This window comes from Anas acuta, chromosome 7 (assembly GCF_963932015.1).
Source record: "Anas acuta chromosome 7, bAnaAcu1.1, whole genome shotgun sequence".
NCBI classification, from domain to species: domain Eukaryota; kingdom Metazoa; phylum Chordata; class Aves; order Anseriformes; family Anatidae; genus Anas; species Anas acuta.
Window position 1 is genome coordinate 23,846,324 of NC_088985.1, and position 27,870 is coordinate 23,874,193.

Sequence of the window (27,870 nt, forward strand, 5' to 3'; positions counted from 1 at the left end):
GAGGCATCGTTATTATTGGTTTTTAATGGGAGAACAGCTTTAAGTTTGTGGTCTTGCTAGGAAACAAATGTATCGCTCTGGAACAAACATTCTTGTGCCTAGACCTGATGGAGAGTGTGGTATGCAAAAGTGATTTATCAGCTTCAGAAGTATGTGCTGAATATCCCCCCCATTTACTTAAGGGGTATTAACTCTTGCTAACAAGTCACCTAGTGCTGGAACTGTTGTGTCTTCCCTGGACCACCACCCAGGACAGCCTTGAAGCAGAGGCTCAGGAACTGGAAAGAGTCATTTGCTTACATCTCTGACAGGCTCGCTAATGGCAAAGCAAGAAGCTAGTCAGAAAACATCATGGAGTTCCCCCCAAATTATTATTATTCATTATTATTCCTCCCCACTCTGTCGTTCCAGGGAAGGCAGCCAGATCCACAGTGACCCAAGACACAACCTGCATCCTTCTCCACCCTGCTGTAGGTCTGATGGAGAAGCTGAAGCCCAGACCACCTGCAAGAGCCACTGCCCGTGTTCCTGGTGCCAGGAGAGAGACTGGAGCAGAGAGTGTGTGACATTAGCACGTCAGTGCTGGGGACCCCCCTCGGAGCCACAAGAGGCTTTTGCTGCCATGGACCTGCCCTGCGGCCCCACCATCAGTTCCTCTGCCTTCAGGCAGAGCCAGGCAGCCCTGCCTTAGCTGCGCAGGGCCGAGTGAGGGATTTATAGGAGGTGGCTGGTGGGGTGAATCAGTGCTGACATTTAACAGCGCTGCCTCCTCCTCACACCCATGAAAATGGGCCACTTTGTGCGTCACTATGTCAGCAGGCACACAGGCATGAGGAGCTACCGGGGAGACCTGTGCTCCTTGCTGTGCTGGGAGAAACTCTCCCCCTCTGCATAAGAGGCAGCTAATTTATTTTTATTTTTTTCCCAAAATTGATTAATTCCCTGGGATTTCATGGGGGCTCTGTGCTGTTTCACGAGCTCTTGCTGGTTTTCCCTTTCTACCTCCCTAGCTCCAGTGGAGGAGCACTGTCTGGTGCTCTACCCGGGCATGACTTCCAGAGGTTAACTCGTAACCTCCTTTACCAGACCTTCCCCTGGGCTGAACTTGTACCACCCAAGGAACAAATTTCATAAATTGCCCTAAACAATACCCAAAGGGACAGGGAGAAGTTCAGTCTGCTCCTGCCTTTCTGTGTGTGAGTGCTGGGGGTGAGCACATGGCTGCTCCGTCCCTATCATGGCCATGTGGGAACCGTTGTCTGACACTACCCCATATTTTTGCAACAGCAGGCTGTCACCAGCCCTGAAATGTCCAAAAACCTTATGCTGAGAATATTATAAAGACAATTTGGTTTTGTGCACCCCTGTCAGCGCTTTGTGTCAGCGTTTGGAAGCTAGGTACCTGTGTCAGTGGTTACTCATCCTTATTAACCTGCAGATTCCCGAGGGATTTCGCAGTGTAGGAACTGACGGCTGCGAACTGCGGGGTTCCTTTTCTTTAGTTAAGTAGGTGCTTGGGAAGCGCTCTTGTCCGTAGTACCCTGGTCGCCGGAGATCCTGAGGCGGCGGGATGCACACCGCTGCTCTGGGGGAGCGCACGGAGCCGTGGCACTGCGGGAGGAGGAACCACAAGGTGGCAATCTCTCTCCGTGCTTCTACTGGCAAAATAACCCTGGGACGAAAAGTCTCGGGCAGTAACGCGGTAAGGCTGCAGAGGCGGTTGGTCACGTCTTGTATTTTCCATGTGCGCTGTCAGGTTTTCTCTTCCGTACGTTTCTCCCTTTAGGATGAAGCTCTCAGGCTCGAAGAAGTGGCACTGGAGGCTGCTCTTTGGTAACTGCTCCATCCTTTGCCCCCAAGCGGGCAGCAGATGCAACTTGTTAGATCGCTAACTACCAAGACTGCTTGTGTGTGTGTTGGCAGAGCTACCGTGTGTGTTGGCGAGGTAGTTTCCTCCTTCACTGGCGGCACTGTCTGTGGCAGCTGCTCCTGAGTATTGCTAACCTCACATTACACTGCTGCACGGTATAGTCGTGCCAGGATCCTGCTTCATGCAATGAGATGCCTCTGCGGGAGCAAAATAACCCTGGAGCTTGGACCAGGCAGTGACCTGCAGGCTGGGTTTTACATACAGTCTGGAGCAGCCTAGGAGGCAAGGGGGCTGCGAAACTTTTGTGGCAAGAGCTCAACTCTGTGCAAAGATGTGGAGGAGAAAGAATGCTCGGTTCGGGGCGAAGCTGCCCTGGTCCTGCAGTCTCAAACACACCATCTGTTGCGATGAGCTGCATCTAGCTCAGGACATAGTTGTGTTCCTGCCAGATGTTAGCTTACATGTGCTCCATGTAAAAGTAAACTGGTGCGAAAGCTGTGGTCTGATGTGCTTTCAGTAGGATTTGACCTGCATAAGTGACGACGTGCTAGCCAGCCTCTCGCCGAGAGGATGCACTCCAGAAGTTGCAGGTGTGTGGCTGGAGCATGTTCAATGATTCAAGATAGGAAATATCTTCCAAAGCTCAAAATAAGACAAAACAAACTGAGCTTTAGCACATGCTCAATTGATTGAGTCTTTGGCAAAGTATGACATGAATTTCCAAGGCTCTCACTGAGGCCTGTCCTGGCTGCATCCTGCCTCTTGAGTCCTTCGGTGAGCACCATGTGGCAGCCCTCGTTTTCTTCGAACACTACAGTCTCCTCCTTTTACCTGTTCTCTGTTGCGACATTGCTGTTCAATTAGCAATAATGACCTTCTCCCTCTGCAGCTTCTGTGCCACAGCTCTCAAGGTCCACGACCCCTGCCTGTGGGGATACCCCTGATCACAGCTGTCCTCCTCCAGCTCTGACAGTGCAGGTCCAGGAGGAGGAGGGAAGCATGGATATGGGGAGTTTGGTAAAGCCCCTTCAGATCAACTTGACTTTGAGGTCTGAAGTCAGAGTCCCAGAGGCTGTGGGCTGCAATTCGCTTCCTTCCTGGTGGAGGAGAGCCCAGGGGGTCTGGTGTCCGCTGGTCCTCCAGAAAGGGGCGAGGAGCCACTGGGGGACTGCTGGTGGGGATAGAAATGTTAGCAATTCCAAATCGTGATGGGAAACAGAAGGAGTAAAGAAAAGCTGGATTTTTCTTTCTTTTTTTTTTTTTCTTTTTTTTTTTTTTCTTTTTTTTTTTTCCTTTTTTTTTTCTTTTACTTCCCCCCACAGAAAGTGGGAAGAAAACTAGCAAGCACATAGCTGGCTTCTCATGGAACATGTCTGCAACGTGATTGTCACTAATGCTCTGCAGCCAGCCAAGAGAAGATACTTTACCCAAGTAAGTGAAATAAGCACTGAGACGTGGGATATATGATAACTTCTGAAGCAGAAGGAATAAGACCCCAGGCAAGGGAGCTCCAATTTTTTCTTCTTTCTGAGGCTGTGGTGTTGAATTAACTCCTTTTCTCTGTGTCCTGGACATGGTTACTGCAGGCTTGCAGAGCTGTACCCAGTCTTCTGGATGTTGACATGTTAAGCGCTTGGTTTGCGATAACCAATTTTCCCCTGAAATGATACCAAAAGGTCTGCTGTTTTGATTTAAAGTGTTTTCCAAGTATTTTGGTTAATAGTTAAAGACAGTCCACTCCAAGAGAATCTAACTTGGGGAAGCCATGAAATTTAATTCATTTCGGCAACTTAAATATATAATCAGGGACATATGGTAATACTAAATACAGGGGGAAATGTCATTGTTCAAGTCAAATTTCTGCATTCAGTCAAAACCCAATAGTTGTAACACCAAACTGTACTTTCCATTGTACAGGAAATAAAGCATCATTTTTTCAAAGCAAATAGACATGCAATTGCATGCCTATTATATTGCTTATATTGCTTTATTTTTAGCTTTCTCCATGTTGCTGTTACTAAAGGGCTAACAGAAGGGAAACTGGGGAGAGAAGAAATGATACAACACCCAGATCCTGGTAGAAAGGACAAAGGAGATGCCCGGATACGTGCTCTTTCCTTGCAATTGTTTCTAGCTGAGAGGTTACTGTGCTAGGGACACCGCACTCCCCCTGCAACCTTTCCCCTTGTTTCTGCAGACCTGCCAGCATTGAAACAGTGCTGAGGTGAGGCTGTGTTGCTGCAAGGGTTGTGGAAATACTTCTCATTTCTCTTCGTCATTGTGCAACTTTTTTCTCCTGCCCCCTTGCTCCTAAGATGTGAGAAGGAACTGTGTGGTTGTTGATGGTCAGTGGGAAGGATGGGTTTGTACCAGAACCACGTGAAGCTGCAGGCAGACCATGCTCTTGCATGGCTGGAGAACCCCAAAAAGATCCTCCAGATTATGTAATTCAGCCTGACATGTGATGCTTGCAGACCTTCCTCTCTCCACCACCACCTTAAAGAGGAGTAGGTCAGGAACTTAACTGTTGGTTTTGAAATTTGTATGTTGAAATTATTCCTTTTTCTGGATTTATTTTAGAGCTTTCACTGGAGAATGGAAGCAGCGGGTCAGTCTGAGGTCTGTCCAGCATCAGCCCATTTTCTCATGGCTCCCTTAGCATACCTCAGCACCTGCTGGCCTTCTGTCCTTGTTCTGTGGTGCTCATTTTTGCCCATCTGATCCTCTTCATCTCCTGAGTTCTTCCTGGGCATCCACTGCTTCTACACTGCCAGCATTTCACTTTGCTCCTCCTTCTTCTACTTGTGTGCTTTTCAGTCACAACCCATAGTTCTCAGTGGCTCCTTCTCTTGCTCTCTAGCTGTGAGTTACACACTTTTCTTCTGATTTCCCTTTGCAGACCATTGGTTTGGAGATTTGACACAGCTGATTTTTCCCATCTCTGTAGCAGGGCAGTGTTCAGTTGTCCTGACAGAGCTGCAGAATCTGGTGGCAGAGGTGTCATAATCAGACAGTCACAGAGGACAGAGCTTTACAATTTTATAATTACCTGACAGATTCTGATTGTTTCTGCCTCCCTGACCCCAGCAGTGTCTTTGACTTGAGAGTGTTTTGGCTGCTGTTTCTTCCTCTGAGCTCCTTCTCCTCGTTGGTCTCCGCACACAGCCCCTTCCTCTTTTTTTTGTAATTGACTTGTTTGCTCCTCCAGCCTTGCACTTCATCCATCTTCCTATTTCCCCTCTCTGATCTACTCCTCATGTCCGCTTCCTTCATTTTTGCTGCTGGAATGTGAAGCATCTCTCCAGAAAAATATAAGGTCTCTGTGAACTTCTACCATCCCCCCCGTATTCCCTCTTCCTTCACCTCTATCATCTCCTCACAGATGGTGGGACAAATACTTGCTTGTGTTCATTCTCAGGCTTGTTAAATTGGCGTATTCTCCTCTTTTTCTTTCACATGAGGATGTGAAATGAGGATAATTCTACCCATTTCTCTGCTCCTCGGGGCTGGGCTCAGTTTGAGGAAAATGTTTATGAGGCTATTGTGATCTTTGGAGCGCTGCAGAGCTACGGGTCTCCTATTGTGTTTGTCCTCTATCTGCTTGGCTGTGACGAATTGCTGCCACATTTGCTTCTACTCAAGATATGAAAGACAAAAGCTAATTCAGACCCAGCCGTTGATTAGCACAGGGATATTCATGGGTCTAAAGGGCATCTTCTGCCAAAAGGCAGTGTTACTCGTGGAGAAGATATTCCCAGTCATTACCCACTTTTTTTTTTTTTTTCTCCCCTTTTTTTTGTTTTGTTTTGTTTTGTTTTTTCCTCCTTGCTGAAGAGGCACTGGGCAAAAGGGATTTCTGGCTGCTGGGCCCAGACAGCACCTGGTTCCACCACCTCCAGAGCAGTTCTCACAGCTTTGTGCAGTTGGTGCATCTCAGCTTTCAGGATCCTCGGAACACCTGTTGGAAGTCAGACACTTTGGGAGCTTGCTCGTTCTCTCCGGAGACAGATCTGCAGGGCTGAGGTACCCTGGGCTTGCCAGAGTATTCCTGAAACCATGCATCAAATTAGGCAGATGAAGGAAAAGAATAAAAACAATTTATTCTAGCAGAGTACATGGTACCAAGCTGCTCACAGAACTGTGAATAAAGTTAGAAAACAAGAAAAAAAAAAAAAAAAGACTTCAGCAGCAGCTGCCTAAAATCCAACTTCAGTCCTTTTGTATCTCATGCATCTTTCTGTGGCATCTGTGTGCCCCAGCCAGGGAGAGCCCATGCACTGGTGCCTCTTTTTGGTTCCTGTCCTTTTTTTTAAAAAAATATATATATTTTTATGGGGTTCTTAATTAGGCAGCTACTGGGTCACTAATTAACTGTGCTGTGGCTAGATTTGGAGATACCAGTTTATGCTCCTTTCACACTGGCAAAAACGCAAAGATGGCATTGCCAAATGTGCTTTTCCTGCCCAGGTGGTGGGTTTTGATTGATGCCTTGCCTTTTGCACTTATGGAAGGAGGAAGCTCTCTCAGTAGGCTTGCTTTCCCTGTGCTGTCGCTCAGCTCCCCAGCCAGCCACTCGTCTTAGCCCAGACAGATGTTTTTGCTTGTTACAGAACTTCACAGAACACCTCCATTAAAGAGTAATGCACGGATACTGCATTAAATCAAGCAATTGTCTTCTGCCTGCTCGCTCAGGTTAGACGTGATACATCAACACGCTAGAAAATTGTTTCAGCAGTGGAGTTCAGGCTGTGCAGCACCCACCTTTGGGCACTGGTAATTTTAGGAGGTTGCATTCCAGACATTAAGGCTCTTGTGGTGAAAATGATGGACACAGCGGTGCAGAAAGAGCAAAAACCTCAATAAAAAGAATCTGCTGTGCTGTTACGGGGTCTGATGACCACATTCATTGTCCTTGCTCTTCTCAGAAATTGTCTGGGGAAAACAAGTAAGTCAGGCCATGGTACAGGGCAGGCATTTAAGAGTCTGAAAAGAAAAGATATTTTGGTAAATTATCTATGGATAGCGTTCTTTACTTTCACTAGCTGAATTTTCTCCTTGCTGGCTTCTTTTAGAGCATCCATAACTCAGGTTTACTTGACAGCACTACAGAAACAGACGTGGCTGATATCTTGGGAATCAAAGACATGATGATTTTTTTTTAAAAAGGCTGTCTAGCTTGTTTTTATTCTTCCTAGCCTAATGGAGGTTTGTTTGGTACAGCACATCCTCTGATGATAATAACTTTCATCATTTATGAGCAGACGTTTATTTTCTAGCGAGCTAAAAATGTTCCTCCTAAGGAGGTTTTCCTATTTTCTTTTGGGTCGATGTATACAGCCAGAGATCCCGGTTTAATTTTTCTTCTTTATTTTTTTTTCCTTTCTATTTTTTTTTCTTTCTGTATCAGCCCTGAAATCCAAAGAGGTTTCCTTTGCTGAAAGCCTTCAGCAACTGATCAGATCTTTTACAACATGCACTTTCTCAGGCAGTAGCTGTGGAAAAGTGAGGAAAAAAATCGCAGTAACTACCTATGATAACAACGTTAAATGCACATTTAAGTGTTTGTGAGCTGTGACTGACTGAAAGGGTGCCAGACATTTTGCAAATATACACAAAAAGACAGGCCCCTGCTCTAATCGGCTTATAAATTAGAAGGAAAGTACATTGGCAAGAGCAGAAGAGATGATATGACATGCTTTAAATAGTTTATTGGGAGCTGGAGAATTGTTGTTTATTTGGTGATGTTGGGAAAATATTTAATGTGCTTTGGTTAAACTCTTTATAGAAATGCTTCTCCTCCCACAGTTTTCTTTCCCAATGACTATTCTGGAGATTAAAAACAGCAAGTTCAGAGTAGATGGAAAATTGAGAAATGTATTTCCAAATGGCCAAAACCGCGAGTAAATCTTTATAGATAGGGTTGTATTTTTTTTTTTTTTTTTTTTTTTAATGCTAGCCAGGCTTTCTAAAGCAATTACCGTAATCCAAGAAAGGAGCGGCTCTTCGAGCCCGAGCCCCTCCGCCGCCAGCCGAGCCGCCCTCTCTCCCTCCCGGGCTACCGGAGGAACAACCGAGCCTCCTCCCTCGCCGGTAGCCGGGGCTGCCCCGACTGCGGGCTCCCGGTGGGCTCCCGGTGGGCTCCCGGCTGCCCGTGCCTCCGCCGGCCGCAGGTGAGCGGCGTCGGGAGGGCTTCGACGGCGAGCCCCCGGGCGGTGTGCGAGCCGCTGGCAGCCGGGAGGCTTTGTGTGCTCTGCTGCTCCGTGCCGCCGGGGCCGGCCCCGCAGATAAAGCACTTCCCAGCAGCCGCAGCTTGTGTTCGGAGCGGGGAGTAAGTGCGGGGGACGCTTCGGAGTAAACACGTTTCCCCTCCGAAGCGGTTTGTTTGTAAGGGAAAAGGTTAAGCGGGGTAAATTGTTTTCTTTCTTGTCCTTCGCTGCAGAACGGGTTCGCGTTTCGTTTTAAAACACAGCCGTGCTTACCAGGAGGCAGGACACGAAATTTCGGCCTGCAACTGCAATGCTTATTTGACCAACAAATGCCACCGGAGCTTTGCAGATGTCTTTTGATAATACGGAAAACCAAAACAAGATAAACAAACAAACCGAAAGATTAAAAACAAGGAAAAGCAAGGCGATGGTTCAGAAACTCGTGTCCCTCCTTGGCGGTGACCCCAAAACCGAGCAACTTCTGGAGGCTCCATGTCCCGGGGTCGGTTAAGTGCTATTGAAAACTGAAGTTGTTTGCAGACGAACACAAATTTCCAAGCTTAAATTGCCTTCTTCCTGTCCCGGGATGCCAGGGCTTTGCACAGCTGAAATTGCACAGCCCTTTCCCCCGGATCCTCTTACTTCTATAGCGCTCGAGTCCCCGCTGCTCCGCGCCTGGCGCCGGGGCACCCTTTGCTGCTTTTTGTCACCGTGTGCGCGCCCGGCGGCCTCTCCTGGGCTGCTTTGGAGCCCGGCCGCGTTCACGGGGCCGTTCCACGACAAATCCCATTTTGTGCATTTCCCGTTAAGCCCCAGCGGAGCTTCCTGCCGGGGAACGGGGTGCGTGGGGGGATGCTTCATCCATCCCCCCGCTACTTCTCAGCGCACGGGCACTCCATGCCCCCTCCTTGCTCGCCCCCGGCTTTTTTTTCCACGGGGCCCGGGACACCGGGAGCAGGCAGCCGTGTGTGCCCGGTGCCCTCGCACCGCTCGGCCCCGCCACCTCCGGACCCCCCGGCGCAGGGGTGGCCGCAGGTGGGTGCCGGCTCCCCCGGGCCGGGCCCGTGACCAGCAGATGGTGCTGCGGGCTCCCGCTGCGGGCGCCCCATCCCCGGGGGCGCGGGGCCCCGACGGCACCGGGAGCTCCGTGCGGCCCGCACCGGGCCCAGCCCCTCTCCGCGGCACCGGGGCCCTGTGAACCGCCGGGGACCGGGGCGGACCACGCCGGCGGCGGAAGGCCCAGGTAGGGCGCGTTACGCGGCCCGAAGCTCGCCGGTTGTCGGTGTGCGGGAGCCCGGGGCTTGCCCGGGAACCGGCAGCCGGCAGGGCAGGATGCCCGCTTCGGACGGGCGCACCGGGAGGTAAGGCATCGCCCCCGGGCAGCTCGGCAGCCCCCTGCCCGGTGCACCCAGCGCCGAAACCTCCGCTGCGCACTGAGCCCGGGCCGTTCCGGCCCGGTACTCGGCGGCGGCTCTCGCCCCGCCGCCCCGGTCCCGCACGGGCTGGCACCGGAGCAGGGAGCATCGGCGGTCCCGTCGAACCACGCTGCAGTTTCGGGCGTCTCCGCACCGGGAGCATCTGCGTGGGTCGGCCACCGGCGGGTCCAGAGGGCGGCCAGGGGCTCGATTCCCCGGGGCCCGGTTCCCCGCGGTGTCCGTGCGCCGGCTGAGCCGAGCCCGGATATCCAGCACGGGGGCTCCGGGCTCCCGCCGCGCCCGTCGGGTCCCTCCAAACCGGCAGCGCTCGGTCCCGGTTGCCGCAGCCCCGCACGAACTCTCCCCGCGGCTGGTGCCTTTAGGGGTGACCGGTTCCCCTCTCCCCTACCCGGGCCGCCGCCGCTGCCTTACCTCCTGCTTACAGCGCTGGGCGGCTGCGCTCCGGTCCCGGTGCCGAGCTCTCCGGTGTCTCGGTGTCCCGGCTACGGCCCGGTTCTGCGCGCTCCGGGAGCTCCCGCGGCGGAAAGCGGCCGCCGGTGCGCGGCGGAGCCGGGTCAAAGCGAAAGCTCGGTGCTGGAGGCGTCTTGGCGGGCCGGCGGGCCCCGAGCCGAGGGGGTTAAACCAGGAGCCTCCCCTTACCTTCAAAAAGTTAAAAATGTCTGGAGCCTGCATCTCTTAAAGGGGCGGTGCTGGCTGCAAGGAGTCTTGGCACCGGCTGCGAGAAAGGCTGGTCAGGGGCGTGAGTTCCCCTCCACCAGCACCAAAACATTGCAAAAAAAGGCAGAGCGCCCCACACTTTAGATAAGGACAATTAGCCACCAGCGAGCCCCTGCAGACAGCGAGTTAATTAGGGGTTTCCTGCTCTCCGGCATGCCCTGTCCCAGCTCCTGCCCCCCCGGGCTCTTAGCCCTGATGGCACCTGGGCTGGCCCTCATGGCCACCTTCTCGCTGCCCTCCCAGGCCGGGGACAGGAGAGCGCTGCCGGTGGAGAAATCTCCAGGTGTGAAGGGAAGGACTCTCATTCTCCTTGATGTCAACACCAAGAGCCCTGTCAGGATAATCAGTGAGAATTTCCTCTCCCTGCAGCTGGACCCCTCCATCATTCATGATGGCTGGCTCGATTTCTTAAGGTAAGGCAGGAGCCCCCCGGCGCCCTCCCCACGCCGCCCGCGGGGCGCCCCGGCGGCCTCAGCCTCCCAGCCCCGCCGGGCTCCGCGCTGCTGGCGGCGCTTGTTGTGACGGAGGGAGCGAGGCCATGGTTTCCATTAAGATGCACATGTTTGCAATGGAGAAAGCATTTCGGAGACTTATCAGTTATGACTGAAAAAATGTCGTGCTCCCCTCGCTCCAACAACCGCCCCTCTGCAAAAAAAAAAAAAAAAAAAAAAAAAGCACAACATGGGGCCGAGGCAGCACAGGGGAAAAAATAATATATAAATAAACAACCAGCAGCAGGAACGGGGCCGCCTGCCGAACCGAGCCGAGCCTTGCCCAGGTCCCGACGGGCGGAGAGCGGGGGTGTCGGTCAGGTCTTCAGAGCCCGGCGCTCCCCGGGACTTCCAGCCCCGCGCTGGGGGCAGAGCCGGGCTGCAGCTGCGCCGAGCTGCCGCGGCCTGGAGGCGCTGGGACGGCCAGAAAGCCCCTTCCCTCCCTGCTGGGTAAGTCGGGGAGGCAGAGCGGGGCTCCGCACGCCCGCTCCGAGGGTCCCGTCGGCCGCCGCCTCCGCCTCGCTGCGCTCCTCCGTGCCCGCGGGACGGTCCGGCACGGCACGGCACGGCTGCGGGGGCGCACCGCTGCCTCCGCCACGCCGCTGCACTTGTCCGGGGGGTACCGGGAGGGGGGCACAGCCGGGTCCCACCGACCTCCGAGCCGCCACCAGGCGGGGCGGCCCCGCTCCCCCTCCGCACCGTTTTGCCGGCGCAAAGCCCCGCAGCCGGGTGCAGCTACGGGGGTGCCCGCTCCGCTCCGCTCCGCGCCGTGCCGGGCCGTGCTGTGCCGTGCCGGGCAGGGCGGCCGAGCCGTGGCGAGCCCTGGATCCCCACGGCCAGCGGGCCGGTGCGGGTGCGCGTAGGGCCGGGCCGTCCCGCAGCCCCCTCAGCCCCCTCTCTCCTCTCCCCAGCTCCCGGCGGCTGGTGACCCTGGCGAGGGGCCTGGCCCCCGCCTTCCTGCGCTTCGCGGGCAAGAGGACGGACTTTCTGCAGTTCCACAACGTGAAGAACCCGGCCAAGAGCCGCGGCGGGCCCGGACCCGATTACTACCTCAAGAACTACGAGGACGGTGAGCGGCGCCGCGGGCCGAGCCGCGCCGGGCCGGGCCGTACGCGGGGGGCGGGCGCGGCTTCGGGGGGCTCCGGGGGGCTGCGGGCACCGTGCGGCCCCGCTCCGCCTGCCCGGGCTCCGTGGCACCGGCAGCGCCGTGCGCCCAGGCGGGGCCGTGCCGTGCCGTGCCGTGCCCGGGCGGTGCTGCCCTCCGGGCACCGTGCGGGGGATCCTCCCCCTTCCCTCCCGTTGCCGGAGTATCCGGCGGGGGCCAGTCCCGGGGAACAAAAGGCCCGCAGCGGGGAGCGGGGCTTTCCCTGTCCCCCCGGTTCCTTTTGCTCCCGCACGGCACCGCAAGCCGCAGAGGGACCGGACGGTCCCCGGGTCCCCGCGGGTCGCGCCCCGCTCTGCCTCTGCACCGCCCTGCCCGGAGCCTGCGGTGCTCTCGGGGATCCCTGCCTTTCCCCGGGGACCCCGGCGTCGTTCCCGTGTTTCTCCGCCCGGGGATCCCCGCCGCACAACCGGGCTCGGTGGCGGCTGGGCCGCCCGGTCCCCGCCTGCCGCCGCCGCTCGTCGGTGCCCGGTGGGGTCGCTCCCCGCCCAGCCCGCCGTGCCACCGCGGCTCTGTCCCAAATTCACTCGCTCCCGGCTTTCCTCTGCTCCCTTCCTCCCCGCTCTCGTGCCCTCCTCCCCGGCGGCTCTGCAGCTGCACAAAAGGTTTTCACCTTTTGTGGCCCTTAATTCGCACAAAGAAACTTGGTAGAAAAGTCAGGGCCGAGTCTCCATCCTCAGGCATTTATTTTAAGAAGCAGAATACCATGTCCGCATGCAAGAATTTATTGATTTTTCTCCGTTGCCTTTTTTTTTTTTAAATAAAATAAAATAAAAATCTTACTTATGACTTAGAAAAATTAGCTGAAGATATTTCCATAAGTAATTTTGAAGGCCAATTAATGCCAGACAGATCCCAGTGGGCAGTTCTGTGGAACAGAGGAAGTTTTGCAGAGATCTAGTCAGCAGCACAGTGCTGAATGGAAAAAGCAGATGCGTTTGCCAGTTTTCTGATGGCTCTCCCTCCCGCTGTTCCCCCTCATAACGTCTGATCTCGGCGAGGTGAGCGTCCCTCTAGTCCCACACGCAGGCAGGTGGGTAAGTCTGTGTGCTCCTTCTTTTGCCTGGTCTCTGACCCGGAGCAGTCCCGATGTTATAACTTGTTTTACTTTTCCTTCTCGTAACAAATCTCCCGTGAAGGGTTTGTTGTAAGCTCTGCCTACTGAGATGAACTTCTGGAGCAATTGCTGACCAACCCTGCCGCAGCCACCTTGGATAGGAGGAATTAAGTGTAGCGCATAAAACCGTGGATGGGATTCATACAAAACATTTGTAGGAATAAATTTTCCTACTTCAGCCCAAAGGTCAATTTTTCAACAACTTGCAGGAGAGAACTTACACTTATTAAATGTCTTCACAACAGCTTTCATGTTAGGGAAGGACTGAAAGCTTTTGTGTTTTTTTTTTTTTCAGTTAGCCTCGTGGCAATAAAGTTGAAATGTAGCAGTCCTTCAGAATGAAGCTTCTCATAGAAGTTGTAACCACAGGTCTTAACTTTTCATCACTTAAATATGGAACAGAACCATTGCAAATGTGGGTGAGGGAAGGAGGGGACACATGTGGTGTGTATCAAGCATCAGTGTAAATCAGAAAGGTGTGGTAAAAGGGATTTCCTGCCTGGAAGCAAAGCTTTCTTATTTGTTCTTAAGATCTGTGTGCAAACTCCGGGGCTAGAATTGCTAGTAGCTCTCATCTTTTTGTGCTGAGGCTGCACCGAGTGCTTCACTAGAGGGATCCAGTTCTCCAAAATGAAATCCTGATGCCACTGCAGCTCTCTGCCCCACTGTACTGGATCTGAGCAGCCATGTTCTCCTTTCGGAGCGCTGCTCTGGTTTTCGTTCCCTCATCTGTGGCTTGTCCGGGATCTGCTTGGGCTCAGGGCATGCACAAACGTGCAACCCTGCCCTTGCTTCGAAGAACTTGAGAGCTGAGCAGGCAGCACAGAAAAAGATGGCAATCAGTATCTGAGCATGGGGAAAGCCAGCAAGCGCCCTGCTAGTTCCCTTCCCCCTCCCCGAGTTATCTGGGGTGATTTGGGTTGTTTTCTCTGTGCGTGTGCTTTTGTTCGGCCAGCAACTATTTTCTGAAATTTCTTGTCTAAGCTTTAGTGGCATGGGTGCGGGAAAGAATTTATGGGGCTTGGTTAGTTAAAAAAGAGAGTGATTAAAAGAAATCTGTGAATGTCCAAGCCTGACACATAACCTTGGTGATTTTTAGTGGTGTGACAAGTCATAGCTCAGTTGTTTTCTGCTTTGAGCAATTGTCTCTTTTCACGTTTGTCCTGTGGGTGCAGACAGACTCCAGGCTTGTGAACCCAGAGCCTGTTCTCTCTTTGCAGCCCCCATGGATGTTCCCGTGCTTTGTGTTTCCACATGGCCCGCACAGAACTGGAAGGGAAGCGCACATCTTATATTCCTCTATCTCCTTGCAGCTGCAACAACTCAGTAATGTGCAGGGCTGAGAGGAGAGGCAAAGGGCATGCACACAAGGCTGCTCTGAGAACTAGCAAGCACCTTCTGTGAGTGGTGCTCACGCTGCACCTCTGCTTGCTCATGCGCTGCCTGAATGCTCTGGCTGGGACATTCATACAGGCAGCAGCAACAGGGCTGCATCCTTCATGGATGCTCTGCACCATGACGATGCTTGCTAGACTTTGAATGAATCTCCAGGCAGGGATCTTTGCATAGCAAATCCTCCTCTGCTACCCCACTGCCCTCCAGATCAGGTTCCTCACTGCTGCCTTGGATCGTTTTTCAGTCCCTGTAGTGCCTCACCTTTCTGATGATCTGAAATTTTCAGAGGTTCTCCCAACTCTTTCCCTCTGTGTAAACTTACATTTATTTCCCTTTCAAACTGTTAAAATCGTGCACACCTCCATCTTTTGAAAATTGCCTTTACCTAGGTCTTCCTTTGGGTTCACCTGCCTTTTTCCTTTTCTCTCCCCCCTGTAACTGAAGGGCAGAAATACACCTTATAATTGTACCTGGTACTGGTGCTTTGGGTTAGGAAGCACCACCTCCCACCCTCAAACACATGCAGTGACAAACACCAAAGTGTACCCATTCACTTCACAGAGCTGGACGTTTGTGTAATTTTTGGAGGCTATATATCAGGAGTAGATGCATTAGGGATCAGCTTAGATGGTACCTTCTTAGGGTGTACCTGGAGGCCCCCTGATGCACAGGTGAGGTGCCAGCACAGGTCAGTCTCCTGCCTTGCCTCCTCAGCTCTGCAGCTTTCAGGCAGGCAAATGCCACTGGAAAATTGCTGGTGTTTGGCACAACAGACCCAGCCCTTAGCAGAGTGCTCTGTAGTGCCTTACAATCCTGGTTTCATCTCCTCTTCATGTTCAGCCTCTTCAGTGGGGCTGGAACAGCTGGGCTCAGGTCCATAACTGATATGGATTCACCAGTGGTAATTTAGTGGTTCAACAGCTTATTCTACAGCCTTGTATTCTTTCCCTGAGAGAGTGTGGGCAAATCCAAAGATTATAGTGGTTTCTTTTTGCTTGTTTCTAAAGTATACTTCATTTTCCTGCAGTAAAGCATTCCCTTTAGGCTTTGGGGTCATTTTTTTCTTTCACAAATTCTTCCTGAAAGCACGGACCTGGACGCATTGTAAAACACCAGGTGTGTATGGCATCCTTCCTTTGTAACCCCGAGCAGCCTCACCCCGCCTCAGACCCGTCATGTCTGGGCAGTTAGGGTAACAGGGCGGTGAGTGATCTGCAGCGGCAGCTTGCAGTGCCCACAGAGAGGGCGTGTGGCAACTCGTTTCGGCGCTGCATATAAAGCTGGCACAGAAATGCCATCACCTGGTGGCAGATTTGTTCATACCTGACAAAGGAACTTGTAAAAGCAGGTGCCTGTGAAAAATGGATTAGGTGCACCCTAGGGCATGGGGTTCCCATTGATGGCAGCATGTCCGTATGTATCCCCTGAACTTTGTGGAATATCACAAGGTTATCTAAATTTTCTGTTACATTAAATCCCTGTGCACAGTGCGCACTGGGTGGCTGCCATCCCGTGTAGCCCATGCTTTGCACAGTCAGTCTCTAAGCCCCCAATTTTGGGGTATGACATTGGCCTGCCTGATGTCTGCTTACAATAGAAAAACAGTTTATCATGTACCAAGCTCTGGTACCAGGAGGTGGGGCTGTACTGGGGACTTTTTGACACTTGCTCAAGAGGTGCAAGGTTTTTGGCCCAAGAGATTTGCATCTCCCTTCAGTGCAGCTTCTCTCTGTGTGCCCTGCTGAGTTTGTTTTTCCTCACCAGCTGTGCTTTGTTAGCTGGAGATGCTTCTCTCCTGCCACAGGCACACGTCTGATCCCTGGGCAGGTGGTTTGGAGAGCTGGTGTCTCTTCTGTTGGTTCAGCAAGGGGTGCTACAGGTGCCATCCTAATCCTAGAGCCTGTTCTGGAAGCTCCCCGCTGGTGCTATAGCATGAGCCTGGTGCGCTGAGGTGAAGCCTCCTGTCCTCAACTGCCTCTTATTTCGAAGCCACAGAGACCAGTTTTGGACAACCTGCACTGACATAAACATTGCTTAGAGTTTCCCTCTGTGCATATGTGCTGTAAAGGAAAACTCAAGGGAAAAAGAGGAGTTTCTTGTAACTGAATTTTTTTAAGATGTGTTGGCCCAAGTGCATGGCCTCTGGGACTTCTTCATCCTTTCACAGCCTATTGGGGGTCTGTGGCTGAGAAAAGACCAAAGGACACTTGCCGCACACCGACAGTGCGGCCCTGTGTGGGTCGTGGGAGGGAGAGGGGAAAGGGAGCACGTATACATGCTGTAGGTAGTGCGTAGGGAAAGTTTTGGAGCTGAAGTGCATATGGACAACACATTTCAAAAATACTCTCTTAATTGCTGGTAAGTTACTTCCTTCTATTTTATTTCCTTTTTTGGAGAGGATACAGGGCATCTGGAAAAATGGCCAATTACCACAAAAACCTGGGAAAAGACATGTTCCTTATGCCTTCCATACTAGTCAGGAGATTTTGCCATATAGTGCGGGAAACCTTGTGCTGTGCTGTGTAATCCTGGCTACTGGGTTTTGTGGGCATCCTTTCAGTCTGGGATCCGCTCCTTCAGACAGCTTTCTATACCTGGCACCACACCTGAGCTTGGAGGTTTGTTCAGCAGGGGGATTCCACCTTCAACCCGTGCCAAATCTGTATTGCACAGGCTGCTTCTAGGATGCTGTGCTTTTAGAATATGTGTGAAAGTCTTAGGCATTGTGTTGAAAGGAAGACAGTAAGCTGCTAACTGACCTGAGGATTCCTTTATATTCTTTCAGCATAAAATTGGCATCTTCTACCTCCTGCACTTGGGCTTGTTAAAGTTACTCCTTTTGCCAAGTGGCACTTCCCTTCACCTGGACCCCAAGTTCTCAGGGTCAAGGATGCAGAGGTGTGTGCCAGCACGCTGCTGCTCCTACCTGCCTGCCCCTTCTGGCATGTTCCTGCTGTCTGCTGGATCTGGAGCCTGAATTTATGTGAAGAATCAGTTCAGGCCAGACATGAAAGGCAGAGAGGTGGTTGCACGCCAGCTAGTGCAGCTGCCTTAACCACGTAATGTGTGACCGCAAGTGCTAAGAAAGGAAAGAGTGCAGTGAAAGGTAGGACTGTGGCAGCATCAGTCTTGGTCAGATTAAATTTGACAAAACTGCCTCCTGAACCTGGTGAAGGTCATCCCTAGGGTATCTGCCACCAAAAATGTTGGTCCCCAGTGCCTTCCTTTTGCTCTGTGCTGTGTCCTGCTGCTGCTTGCCCTGCTGGCTCTGGCACCTTTCTGATCATCTGCCAAACCAGCAGAACACTATTTTGGGAAAATAAGGCACCTGTTTTTTCTGTGGATTTAGTGAGCAGGATGATGAGGGTCACCGGGGGTATGAGGACAGCAGAGCAGTGAGGGTTATTGTCTTGTGGCTGGGATTGCCGCTTTGGCTCCACCAGCTCATAAAACTGCTCTGAGTGCAGCAGGTGTATCCCAACGAGCTGAATCATCCTTTTGTCCCCGTAAAAATAAACAAACAAACGAGCTGTCCTTTACTCAAGGAACCACCTTCTGTTTCTGATCTCCCAGAGCACCTGTTTGTCTGCCTGTGTCCCTCGGCAGCTTAGGCATCTGTCCTCTCCGAGCTCACAGAGGAAACAATTGCTTTTTCACCCTCTGAGTGTTTAAAACACAGCTCCTCTGGGAGGCTCGCAGCAGCTCAGGCATTGCAAGCACTCTGTCCCAAAGACCAGCAGATCCTCTGACGGCCTCTGGTGCTCTGGGATTTGCCAGGCTCTTGTAGAAAGCTCCACATCTTGGTGGGAGCTCTGCAGCAGCCTCCTGACTGCTGGGTCCCAGGGGCTGTAAGCACAGAGAGAGATCCACAACCTGCTCTGCATGGCGGGGGCTTCTGTGGAAGGAGCCCCCATGCTTAGCTGTTTCCTGGGAAATAAAAAACAGCCACAGAAATCACCTTTCATGAGGTAAGGGAGATACCTCTGTGCAGGAGGTGCTTCCGAAGATCGACTGTCTATCGCCATTTTTCTTGTAAAATTTCAAACTGTTTTGCAAGAATTGTGAATGAAAATTGCTTTATAACTGCAGGAAATGGCGCAATCAAACAATGAGATCCTGATTAGTTAGCCATTTGCTGCTATATGGGTGAGACAAAAGATTCCTGTGGTTATATGTTTCATTGTTTCTAATAAGCATCCTAAATTCTCTAAAAAACATTACTTTTTTTTTTTTTTAAGTTCTGCATTTCCTTCTATGCTACATCTTCTCATGAATTAGAAATAATTCATGCAAAATAATGTGAACAGGGGAAATGCGTGCGACTTCCTATACAACTGGGTTCTAAATTGGCTGTTGCCATTCGTGGAAAATGTTTTGAATTTATTATGGATTGTTCTCTGAATGCACTTAAGGAAGTATAAAGCGAATCACTGTTAGGAAGCATTAGGAAAGAAACCCACTGAGAGCATTCTTAGGCTATAAGCACGCTGTGCTATGGTGGGACCACACGAACCCGTGCAAGGAATACATCTGTGTAGGATAAGGTGATGGAGGCAGTCAAAATCACAGCTTTCAGACACAGATATCAGTGTATTTTCAGCTTGGGAAAAATGACTGATGATATGATAAATGTTATGAACTCAGAGGCATGCAGAGAAGACAATTTGGGAATAATTATTTCCTTGCTTTCATTACACAAGAAATAGGGAGCATCCAGCGGAATTATTACATATAAAACAAACAAATATGATTTTTTATATAGTGCGAAATAACTTGTGGAACTCATTGTCAGGGAATTTTCCCATCTAAAGGAAAGGAATGAGACGAATCTGTCAGAGGATTGCCTATTGAAGACAGGCACGATGAGGATGCAGCTTCTGGCTTGAGAAATCTTTAGGCTTTCCACATCGAAGCCGTGCTCCTCATTTCGCAGGCAGTGGGCTCTTTATGACAACTCCGGGAGACCAATCTGAGCCTCAGCGACTTCACGCCAGCCCCGGGGGCAGGCGGCTGGCTCGGGGGGGGGCCGCCAGGAGCTCGGCCGGTGCCGGGAGCTCCGGGCGGGGCAGGGGGGAGCTGTCGCGGGGACCGGCCGGGGGGCGATGCTGCGGGCGGCTCCGGGCAGCCGCAGCTCACCTGGCCGCCACACGGGTGTGCTCCCGGCATACCGCATGGAGGCTCCGGGGCCCGGCACCGCGCCGCCGCCGCCGCCTCCGGAGCGGGGACCCGGCGGAGCGGGGCTGGCCCGCAGCGCCCCGTCGGGGCTGCGCCGCGGGGACCCGCCCGGGAGAGCCGCGCCGAGCCGAGCCGTGCTGAGCTGGCCAGGGTACTGACCCGGCCCGGCACGGCCCGGCACGGCCCGGCCCGGCCGCTCCCTCCCGAGGCAGAGCTGCCGGCTTTGGAAACCATTTGGCGTCCTCTGGGGCTCCCACATCTGGAGTTCTTCTCTCGCACTTCTGGCAAGAGACGCTTGGTTTCTTGTTGTGCTGGGTATTTTTCTTCTCTTCTCTTTTTTTTTTTTTTCTTAATTTCATTTCGACTTTTGGTGTTTGTTTTTATTGCGGCTCCACATTCCAGAAGGCAGTGTCCAGTTTGGGGACTGCCCTGCCCAGCGTCTCCTGGGGGATCCTTCTCCTTCTCCTTCTCCTTCTCCTTCTCCTTCTCCTTCTCCTTCTCCTTCTCCTTCTCCTTCTCCTTCTCCTTCTCCTTCTCCTTCTCCTTCTCCTTCTCCTTCTCCCTCTCCTCGCATCTCTCCCCTTCATTTACTTTCAGACTTGTTGGCCATGGGTTCTTTTCCCTGGGTTGCTCTTGCTGAGGTTCCCCTTGAGCTTTCACAGTGGCTGTGCCCTGCCAGCCCTCTTCCCTCGATGCTGCTGGTCTGTGACCAGGCATTGAATCCTTTGAGGAGCCCTCTATCCCAGGCGTCCACCCAGCATTTAATCTGCAGCTATGATGAGTGTGGGCTTCACCTCTAGCTGTAGGTCTTGGGCAAATCTCTTGGGCCTTTGTGCCTGAGAAGCAGGGACCACCAAATGCCTTGTTTCTGCTTCTTGCACTTTTGCAGTGGCAGCTTTCTGGAAACCCCATGAAGCTGACCTCCAGAAGAGTGTCCTCACTTTCCATGCTCTTCACAGCTCCCCCCTCACCACATCAGCACTCAGCTTCTGTAAAATGACTGGGGATTTGTCTCAATGGGGTTTGCCAACCCCATGCTAATTCCTATTACAGCAACTTCAACACCTAAGGACAGGCACCCAAACACTGCTCCTGCCCCTCATTTCTGGAGACAGTGCATGCAGGGCTGTCCCTTCCCCAGCGTGTGCTTGTTGTGACCCATGGTCCCCAAAGAGAGGGGTGGGGGTGTCACACAGGACTGCTGCCATGTCTCCTTGCACTCTCCAAGGTGCTGCCTTGGCCTCTGACCACAGCGACAGGGCCCCTGGTCCCAGGCCACTGCTTCCTCCTTTTGGGCCCATGTGGGCTCTGGGCTGGGTTTTAGGAGCAGCAAAAGCAGGCCCGAGCAGGAGCGCTGTGTTCTCTGAATGTGGCTATGCCACTGCTGCAGGACCAAGAGCTCACCTCGGCACCCTGCAGATCTCTCCTTCTTCACAGTTACTCTGATCCAGGAAGCTTTTTGTCCCACTGGAGGAGACATCAGTCTGCCTTTTCACCAAACCCATCAAAACTACTCTGGGGTCTTTGCAAACCTCACAGAAATGGCTTGTCCTCTCCAAATCCCCTTGCTGGATCTCCTAGCCTTCAGTTCCTCATCATCTGACAGCAAACAAGTCAGCAGGTTGGCCAGGCTCTTATAGGCCCCCATGGCAGGCCTGGAGTCCTGCTCCTGCCTGGTGTGGAGGTGAGCTGCGTGTTTGTCCTGACCCACAAGGCATGACCTGAAGAAATTCCCTCCATCCCTATAGGGAACAAATTTGTTTTGGTCCAACGCAGATAATGTGGCCTCCAGCCCTCCATGTCACCCTCGGAGGGGGTTCTCTGTCAGCCCAAGGCAGAGTTTGGAACCTAGGTTTGCACAGCCTCAGGCTTGACACCTTGAAAGACAGGAGCACAGCTATTGGAAACAGCTTCGGTGTTTCTTGATGTGCATAATGATAATGGAGCTGGAGAACGCATGTGGAGCAAGAAATGTCTCTCTTCTGATGATAAGCTCCTTCGGAAACTTCTAGCTAGATGGGAATTAAACCAAGGAAAGGGCAACCTTGTGACGCAAAGGGTGACCTCATGCAATGCAATGGAAGGACTCCAACTTCCATCACTCCTTATCACTGCTGGCTGCCTAAGGTTTTGTAAGAATTCGGTACAACATATGGTGCCTGTGGATCTGAGCACATTACAGTGTTCCTTCGATCAGAAAATGGTCTCAAAAAGACTGTTTTGTACCCCTGCCCTGTTTAGAGACCACATCTTATTTGATTCTTGTTCTCCCCTGCTATCCCCAGCTTTTCATTTCCCTGGCAGGTGAGTTGTTCTAGGAGAGGGAATATCGCATTCTTATTCCACAATATGACTTTAAAAATGCTCATATGAAGAGAAGGTAATTGTTAGGTAAGCTTCCTGCCTTCTGAATTGGATGTCAGGAGTTAGAAGTGTGTAGAGACCTGTTCAAAGAGCCATGCTGAGTGAACTGCAGCTGTGATAGCTGCAGTGAGGATAGATAGGGCAAGGAAAAGCCTTCTTTGCTGTCTTTGTCAAGCCATAGTAAATGGAAGATGGGGGTGACCAGAACAGGATTTAGTCTTTTCTCATTATTTAGTATTAAACACACCAGTAACAGCGTCATAACATAAATATTGTTGGGAGACATTTGTACTTTCTAGCAAGGGAGGGGTCGTAGTTGTAAGAGCTCAGCTGGTAGGCAGGTGATGGATGGAAGGGGTGGAAGGCGGTGTGAGCCTCTTAAAGTCAATGACTTGAACTTTCCGTGGGAGAAAAGGAGACCTGAGCAGAGGAGTTTCACTGGATAGGTGGATCCAAGGGGTTTGGACCCTTTTTTTTGGGGTTGCTCATGCTGAGTGATGGTTGTGTGGCTGTCATGTTGGCTGGTTCTGATCCAAGCGTCTGGTGAAAATGAAAGCTGAGGTTTGGCCATCTCCCTTTTTTCTTTCCCTTTTGCTGTAGACATTGTTCGCAGTGACATTGCCCTGGATAAGCAGAAAGGCTGTAAGATCGCCCAGCATCCTGACATAATGTTGGAGCTACAGAGGGAAAAGGCAGCTCAGATGCACTTGGTTTTGTTAAAGGAGCAGTTTTCAAACACATACAGCAACCTCACACTAACAGGTAAGGCTGCAAGACCAGCTCTGGAGCCAGGAGCAGTGGCTAGTTCTTGCTAACTCACAGGTGTGTTAAAACCCTCGGGTGCTTCACCTCGGTATGAATCAGCATCTCGCTGGCTGCCTCCCTTTCTGACCACGATTACTGGGTTCTGGGAGGGAAAGGATCTGCAGGAAATCATGGTGGACTCATAAGGCCTCTGCAGCTGGCACCTCTGCAGACACTCCAGATTTGGTGCCTCTGGACAGAAGGTTTTCCACAGTCTGACCTAAGCAGAATACCACAGCACGTGAAGTGCTGGAGAAATCTCCCTGCTAACTGTTCGTGTCGGTGGGGCTGCAGCAATTACTAAATTTGGAGTCCTTTAAGCTGCAGCTGATTTTTTTATTTTTTTTTTCGGAGCATGCACTTTGTGTGAACCCAGTAAATATTAAAGAGCAAATATAAAGGGATAATGGCCCAGACAGAGCTGAGAGGATACTCTTTTTCTGGCAACTGTTTGTATTATCCAGGGAACACAATCTCAAAGGATGGAGGAGACTGCCACATTTTGGATACACATTTAATGGTGCTTGTAAAGGACTGATGTCTTCAGGCAGTGAGTGGGCAGAAGGATGGGATCCCAGCAGCCAGCAGTGTCCTTTAATAGCTGTTCTTATCACTACAGCTGGATGAGCCACAGACGATGAGAAGGAGGAAGAGGCTAATAAATCAAGCACGATCCCCTTCCCCTCTTGCTGGGTCCTTTCCTGCGGAAGGCAGGGAGGCATCCCATTTTTACGGGAAGGAGGGCCCCGCGCTCCGGCCGGGGGGGTGCTGGCAGACCCCGTGGAGGCCCCCACAGCTGGCTGGGAGAGGCAAGCGGGTGCTGCGCAGCCTCGTATCCAGCCCCCAGCCCTAAGCCAGCACGGGTCCACGTCCTCCCCTGTCCCTGTGAGCCCTGGCACCCCTGGGGACATCGGCTGTGCCGACCTCTCAGGGACCCCCCCGGGGGAGGGGTGGCTGTACTGGGGCTGGCAGGGGGCTCAGCTCCGGGGGCTGGTGGGCACTGGGGCCAGGAGCGTGGCTGAATCGCATCATTCCTGAAAGCCCAGCATTTAAATGGGATCCTCAGAGCCGTTTCTCATTCCCTGTAACGTAATCCACTTGGCTGTTTATTCCCAGTACAACTGCTGGAATCAACATTGTCAGCTTTTCCCCTGACAACTTGCTTACTTTCCACTAAACAAACTTCCCTCGAGAAGAGAAGCTGCTCTCCCCTATCCTCCTTCCCTCCCTGCTTCAAAAGCTCTCAGGCATTGCTCACATACTTTACGGAACCTGCGGAGCAGAGGTGCTACCTGGTTATCAGCTCAGCTCTTAGCCTTTCCAAGTGTGTTTACAGGAGAGTTCACAAGGTTTTAGCTCCAACTCTCTAGGAGGGAGAGAACAATTTCGCTGTAATATTACCCAAAGAACTATTTTAATGTCCTTTAACTCCCTTTGAATGTGAGCAGAGCAACTTCATAATTGTTATGAAGTTTAATCTTTTATTTCATAGACATAGTCTGAGAACATGGACTCTAGACAGCTAAGCATAATATTTAACTGGAACTCTACTAACTTGTGTAAATATTTCCCTTCTCCGTGATGGATCTGGTGTTTGGGGTGGGCAGAGGGGGTTGTACATCTGTTGCAGAAGGGCATTCCTTACCTTCAAAATTCAATCAGCCAGAGTTTGCTTAAGGACTTCTTTTTGTCCTGCACAACGTGTTTGTACGGTGCCGGAGGAAGTCCCCAGGTCGGCAGCAAGGTACACGAGGAGAGGTTCAGGAGCGAGGACACAGACCTGTTTTGGGAAGGGATGTTGAAGGGGATGAGTGAGCAGGGATGGAGCTTCTGGGGGATCCCTGAAGACGAGGGTTCTCCCCTGGAGGGCTGCATCCAGGAGTCACTTGGTCTCATGCAGTGCATGCACTGTGGGCAACCCTGAGCAAGGGAATATTCAGCCCCAAGCCTCTCTGTAAAAGGGGCTCCTGCTCCTGCTAGTTCCTGCCATTCTTCAGTTATACCAAAGGAATGCAAATGGAGTGTTGTGCCCAAAGTCATGTGAGAATACTTACTCCCATACCGCAAGCGTGGGCAAGTGGCATTGGCATCACACTTCCATGCAGTATCCCAATGTCTTTAAGAATGAAAGATCTTAGAATGGGAGGAGCATGATTCTGCAGTCCCCGGGGCACTGATGCAAAGCAGGGGCTTTTCCAAATACAGTCACCAGTTGCACATAGTCCCCAGCGGGCTCCCTGTCCCAGCCACCAGGCAGGGTTGTGTCCTTGCAGCGGGAGTTGAGCTGCTCCCAGCAGCAGGTACCTCCAAGGTAAGAGGCTGTCTTAAAGCAAAATGTGCTTTTTGTGCTAAGACACAACTGAGACTGAGTGAAACCAGGCAGTCTTTCTGGCTCTTGTTCCTCTAGGAACACATGTTGGACTCTGGCTTAGGCCACTTCAATTTCTCTGGACAAGTATGAGCTTTCCTCTGCTCCTGTCTGCAGGCTTTCTCTTGCATCTTGCATTTGTTTGCTGTACGTGATCTCTCCAGGCTTACCGAGCCTGCCTGCCTGAGATGAGTGATAGTCTTTGATCCATGACAGCGCTATTTAAATGCTGTATAACATTTTGAGGCTTATTAATCTTTGCTGCCTCCCCGTGCTGCTCAGAGATAGGTATCTCGTTTCACACGTCAGCATCTCCTGTGCTGCCGGGCCAGCCCGTGGTGGAGCAGGGAGGGTGCACAGAGTTGCCTGCCCTCTGGAAACCACTGCTTGCAGCTCAGCCCTTCCCTACAAACACCTCTCTGCTTCTGCCCAGCCGAGCTAACCAGAGCAGGAGGTGTTTCTTTTATAGCCCCTATCAGCCGGAGTGCAAGTTGCAAGAGTCACAGCAGGCTCCCTTGCTTTGCAGCCCTCAGGAGAAAAGTCCAGGTCACAGTGAGGGGATTTTGGAGCCCTGGTGACCGCACAGCATTGTGCTGTTAGTGTGTGAGGTGTGAGGAACTGCCCCAGGGCAGGGAGGCTCAGTGCGTGCAGGTCTTAGTGGTGCTCTTGGGGGGAGAGTGGAGCAGTAGCAGGCAGAGCTTTGGCAGATTAAGCCTGAAACCCTCCATCTGTGGTGCCAGTTTGTGCTGGGCTGGTGTCCTGCATTTGTGCTTTGAAGAACTGGAGATCTGCACTGTCTGCACCACACAGACTGGTTTCTGTACTGCTATTAAGTAAAGCCTGTTAAGCCTAATGGAAGAGGGAATTGCACGGGAGGTCAATAGACATATGTGAGAAACTGTCCCCTCCCGTATTTGCATGAAGTGTTAAGTGTAACTGAGCTTCCCAAGATACAAGGATGAACCATAAATAGTACACTTGCCTTCAGGAGTTCCCATCCCAAGGAAATAAATAGTGCCCCCCTCCTCATTCTGAACAGCAGAAAAGCATCTCTTTCTGCTCTGCCTTCTGGTCGAAGCTGCAAAGCAGATTATTCCCTGCACCAGGAGAACAGTGCTGACAGCTCTCCAGCCTGTCCTACCACCCCACATCTGCATCGGGAAGACAGGAAAACAACCGCAGGGTGTGTGGTGGGAGCCCCCCACCCTGCCACATCATGAGACACAGCCCCTAAAGGCAGGGAGCAAGAGAGGAGACAGAGACCCTCCCCAAGGTACACAGAGCTCCTGGCCCACCACACGTGTTCCCACGCTACTGAGGGCTCTCACTGAGCCTCTTCCAGCCCCACCGAGAGAAATATGCCATATTTTATGCATCAGTATGCCTTTATTGTCTCCTGTGATGATGGTGAGAGCCCTGCTTGCTGCAGCAGGGAATTGCATGGCTCAGGTCAAGCACCTGTGGCTTTTGTGTTTCCTGCACATGTGGGCCTCCCCTGGTGGGCAGCAGTTCTGTGATTCCTGCTGAGGGACGTTGCTTTGGGAGATAGGGGTCCTGGAGCAGGAGGTGTTGGCAGGGCCCACAGCCCTCCTGTGGGGTGCTGGGGGGTGCTTTGGGGGCTGGCATTGCAAGGGGCTGTGCAGGGAGTGGGGCAAGGGGCTGAAGGTGCTATAGGTGCCTGTCTGCCAGACAGAAAGGCTGCTCAGGTTGTTTTTTGGTACAGTTTCCCCAGACATACAGTTTTATCTCAATTTATAACCAGCTTCCACGGAGGACACCCTGTGGGGCTGGAGGGGGGGGTTGTGAGACTGGACCCAGGAGGGTCTCTGGGCTCCTTGCAGAGGTAAGTGCAGCTTTCTTCCCTTTTTGACACCTTATTTTGGACCAGCCTGAACATGATGTGATCCACACAGCAGCTCTGTGTATCAGCGCTGTTTTACAGGGTGCTGTGGCAGGGTGCTTGGTGCTGTGCTTGCTCCCCCTCTCCCACTTTCTGAGGCTTGGTAACGGGCTGGTTATTGACTTCAGATCAAGCTGCCTGCCCTCCTCTCCATCACAGACCATGATGGTGTACACATAATCCACAGCATCATATAAAATAGATCTGAAAAGGACCTCAAGAGGGCATCTTCTAGCCTTTTCCATGACAAATCAGCTGTACCTGGTTCTGCTCACAGAAAGGTGTATAAGGAGAGGCAATGTTGTTTATCTGACCAGCCAATACTGTTGGAAAAGCAGACAGACTTCTGGGGGCTCAAACCTTTTATCAGAGCTGACACAGGAAAAGCAACATTCAAAGCTAAATACACATTGAAAACATTTTTCTTGAGTTCTTCTCATTGATTAACACAACTGGGGTACTGGTGGAGGAGTCATGCCAGCAAAAGGGAGGCAATGACATTGTTAGCTCCAATGGGGGAGAATATAATTGCCTTGAAACAGAAAGATTTTCCAGGAGAAAGGTTCAGAAAAGCTGTAATATGTCATAAAAGTGATATCTGTACTGGGGCTGTAGATAGTGACTGGCAGAGTCCCTTTTGAAGATGGCTTGCAGGTGTCTTCGGAGATGTCAGCATCAGAGCTGAGGGGGTGGTGCTGGCAAGCACACCACGAAAAACATTCTCTTGTAACCAAGTGGTTTTGTGCCTTTATCAGCTGTTTATATGAGCTCATTCTGAAATGAAGTGGCTGTTTGTTTTCTCTACACAGCTTTCCGAGGGCATTTGGTGTGTGGCTGAAATATATTGTGATCCCGGGCGTGTGTG

The 27,870-nt window shown here is 52.0% G+C and overlaps 2 protein-coding genes and 1 long non-coding RNA gene across 5 annotated transcripts in view; 2 read left to right on the forward strand and 1 right to left on the reverse strand.

Moving 5' to 3' along the window:
• CNNM1 (cyclin and CBS domain divalent metal cation transport mediator 1) overlaps positions 1–10,212 on the reverse strand; it is a 29,877-nt gene extending 19,665 nt beyond the window's left edge. The window contains exons 1-2 of one of the 2 annotated variants that reach the window (XM_068688217.1): positions 9,924–10,212; positions 1,403–3,038 (exon numbers count right to left, since the gene is read on the reverse strand). The gene's annotated coding sequence lies outside the window, so the exon portion shown is untranslated. Of the gene's footprint in view, positions 1–1,402; positions 3,042–9,923 lie in introns of both variants that reach the window. The other variant, XM_068688216.1, reaches the window with a different exon arrangement.
• On the forward strand, positions 3,168–6,048 carry LOC137859290 (uncharacterized). Its single transcript, XR_011098222.1, has 2 exons — positions 3,168–3,301; positions 5,705–6,048. It is a non-coding gene; the product is annotated as an uncharacterized lncRNA (long non-coding RNA).
• A 36-nt stretch (positions 10,213–10,248) lies between the features above and the next one.
• HPSE2 (heparanase 2 (inactive)) overlaps positions 10,249–27,870 on the forward strand; it is a 95,532-nt gene continuing 77,910 nt past the window's right edge. The window contains exons 1-3 of one of the 2 annotated variants that reach the window (XM_068688228.1): positions 10,249–10,642; positions 11,632–11,789; positions 22,534–22,695. In XM_068688228.1, the coding sequence (XP_068544329.1) occupies positions 10,383–10,642; positions 11,632–11,789; positions 22,534–22,695 (580 nt within the window). In that variant the 5' untranslated portion in view covers positions 10,249–10,382. The remainder of the gene's footprint in view (positions 10,643–11,631; positions 11,790–22,533; positions 22,696–27,870) is intronic. The other variant, XM_068688229.1, reaches the window with a different exon arrangement.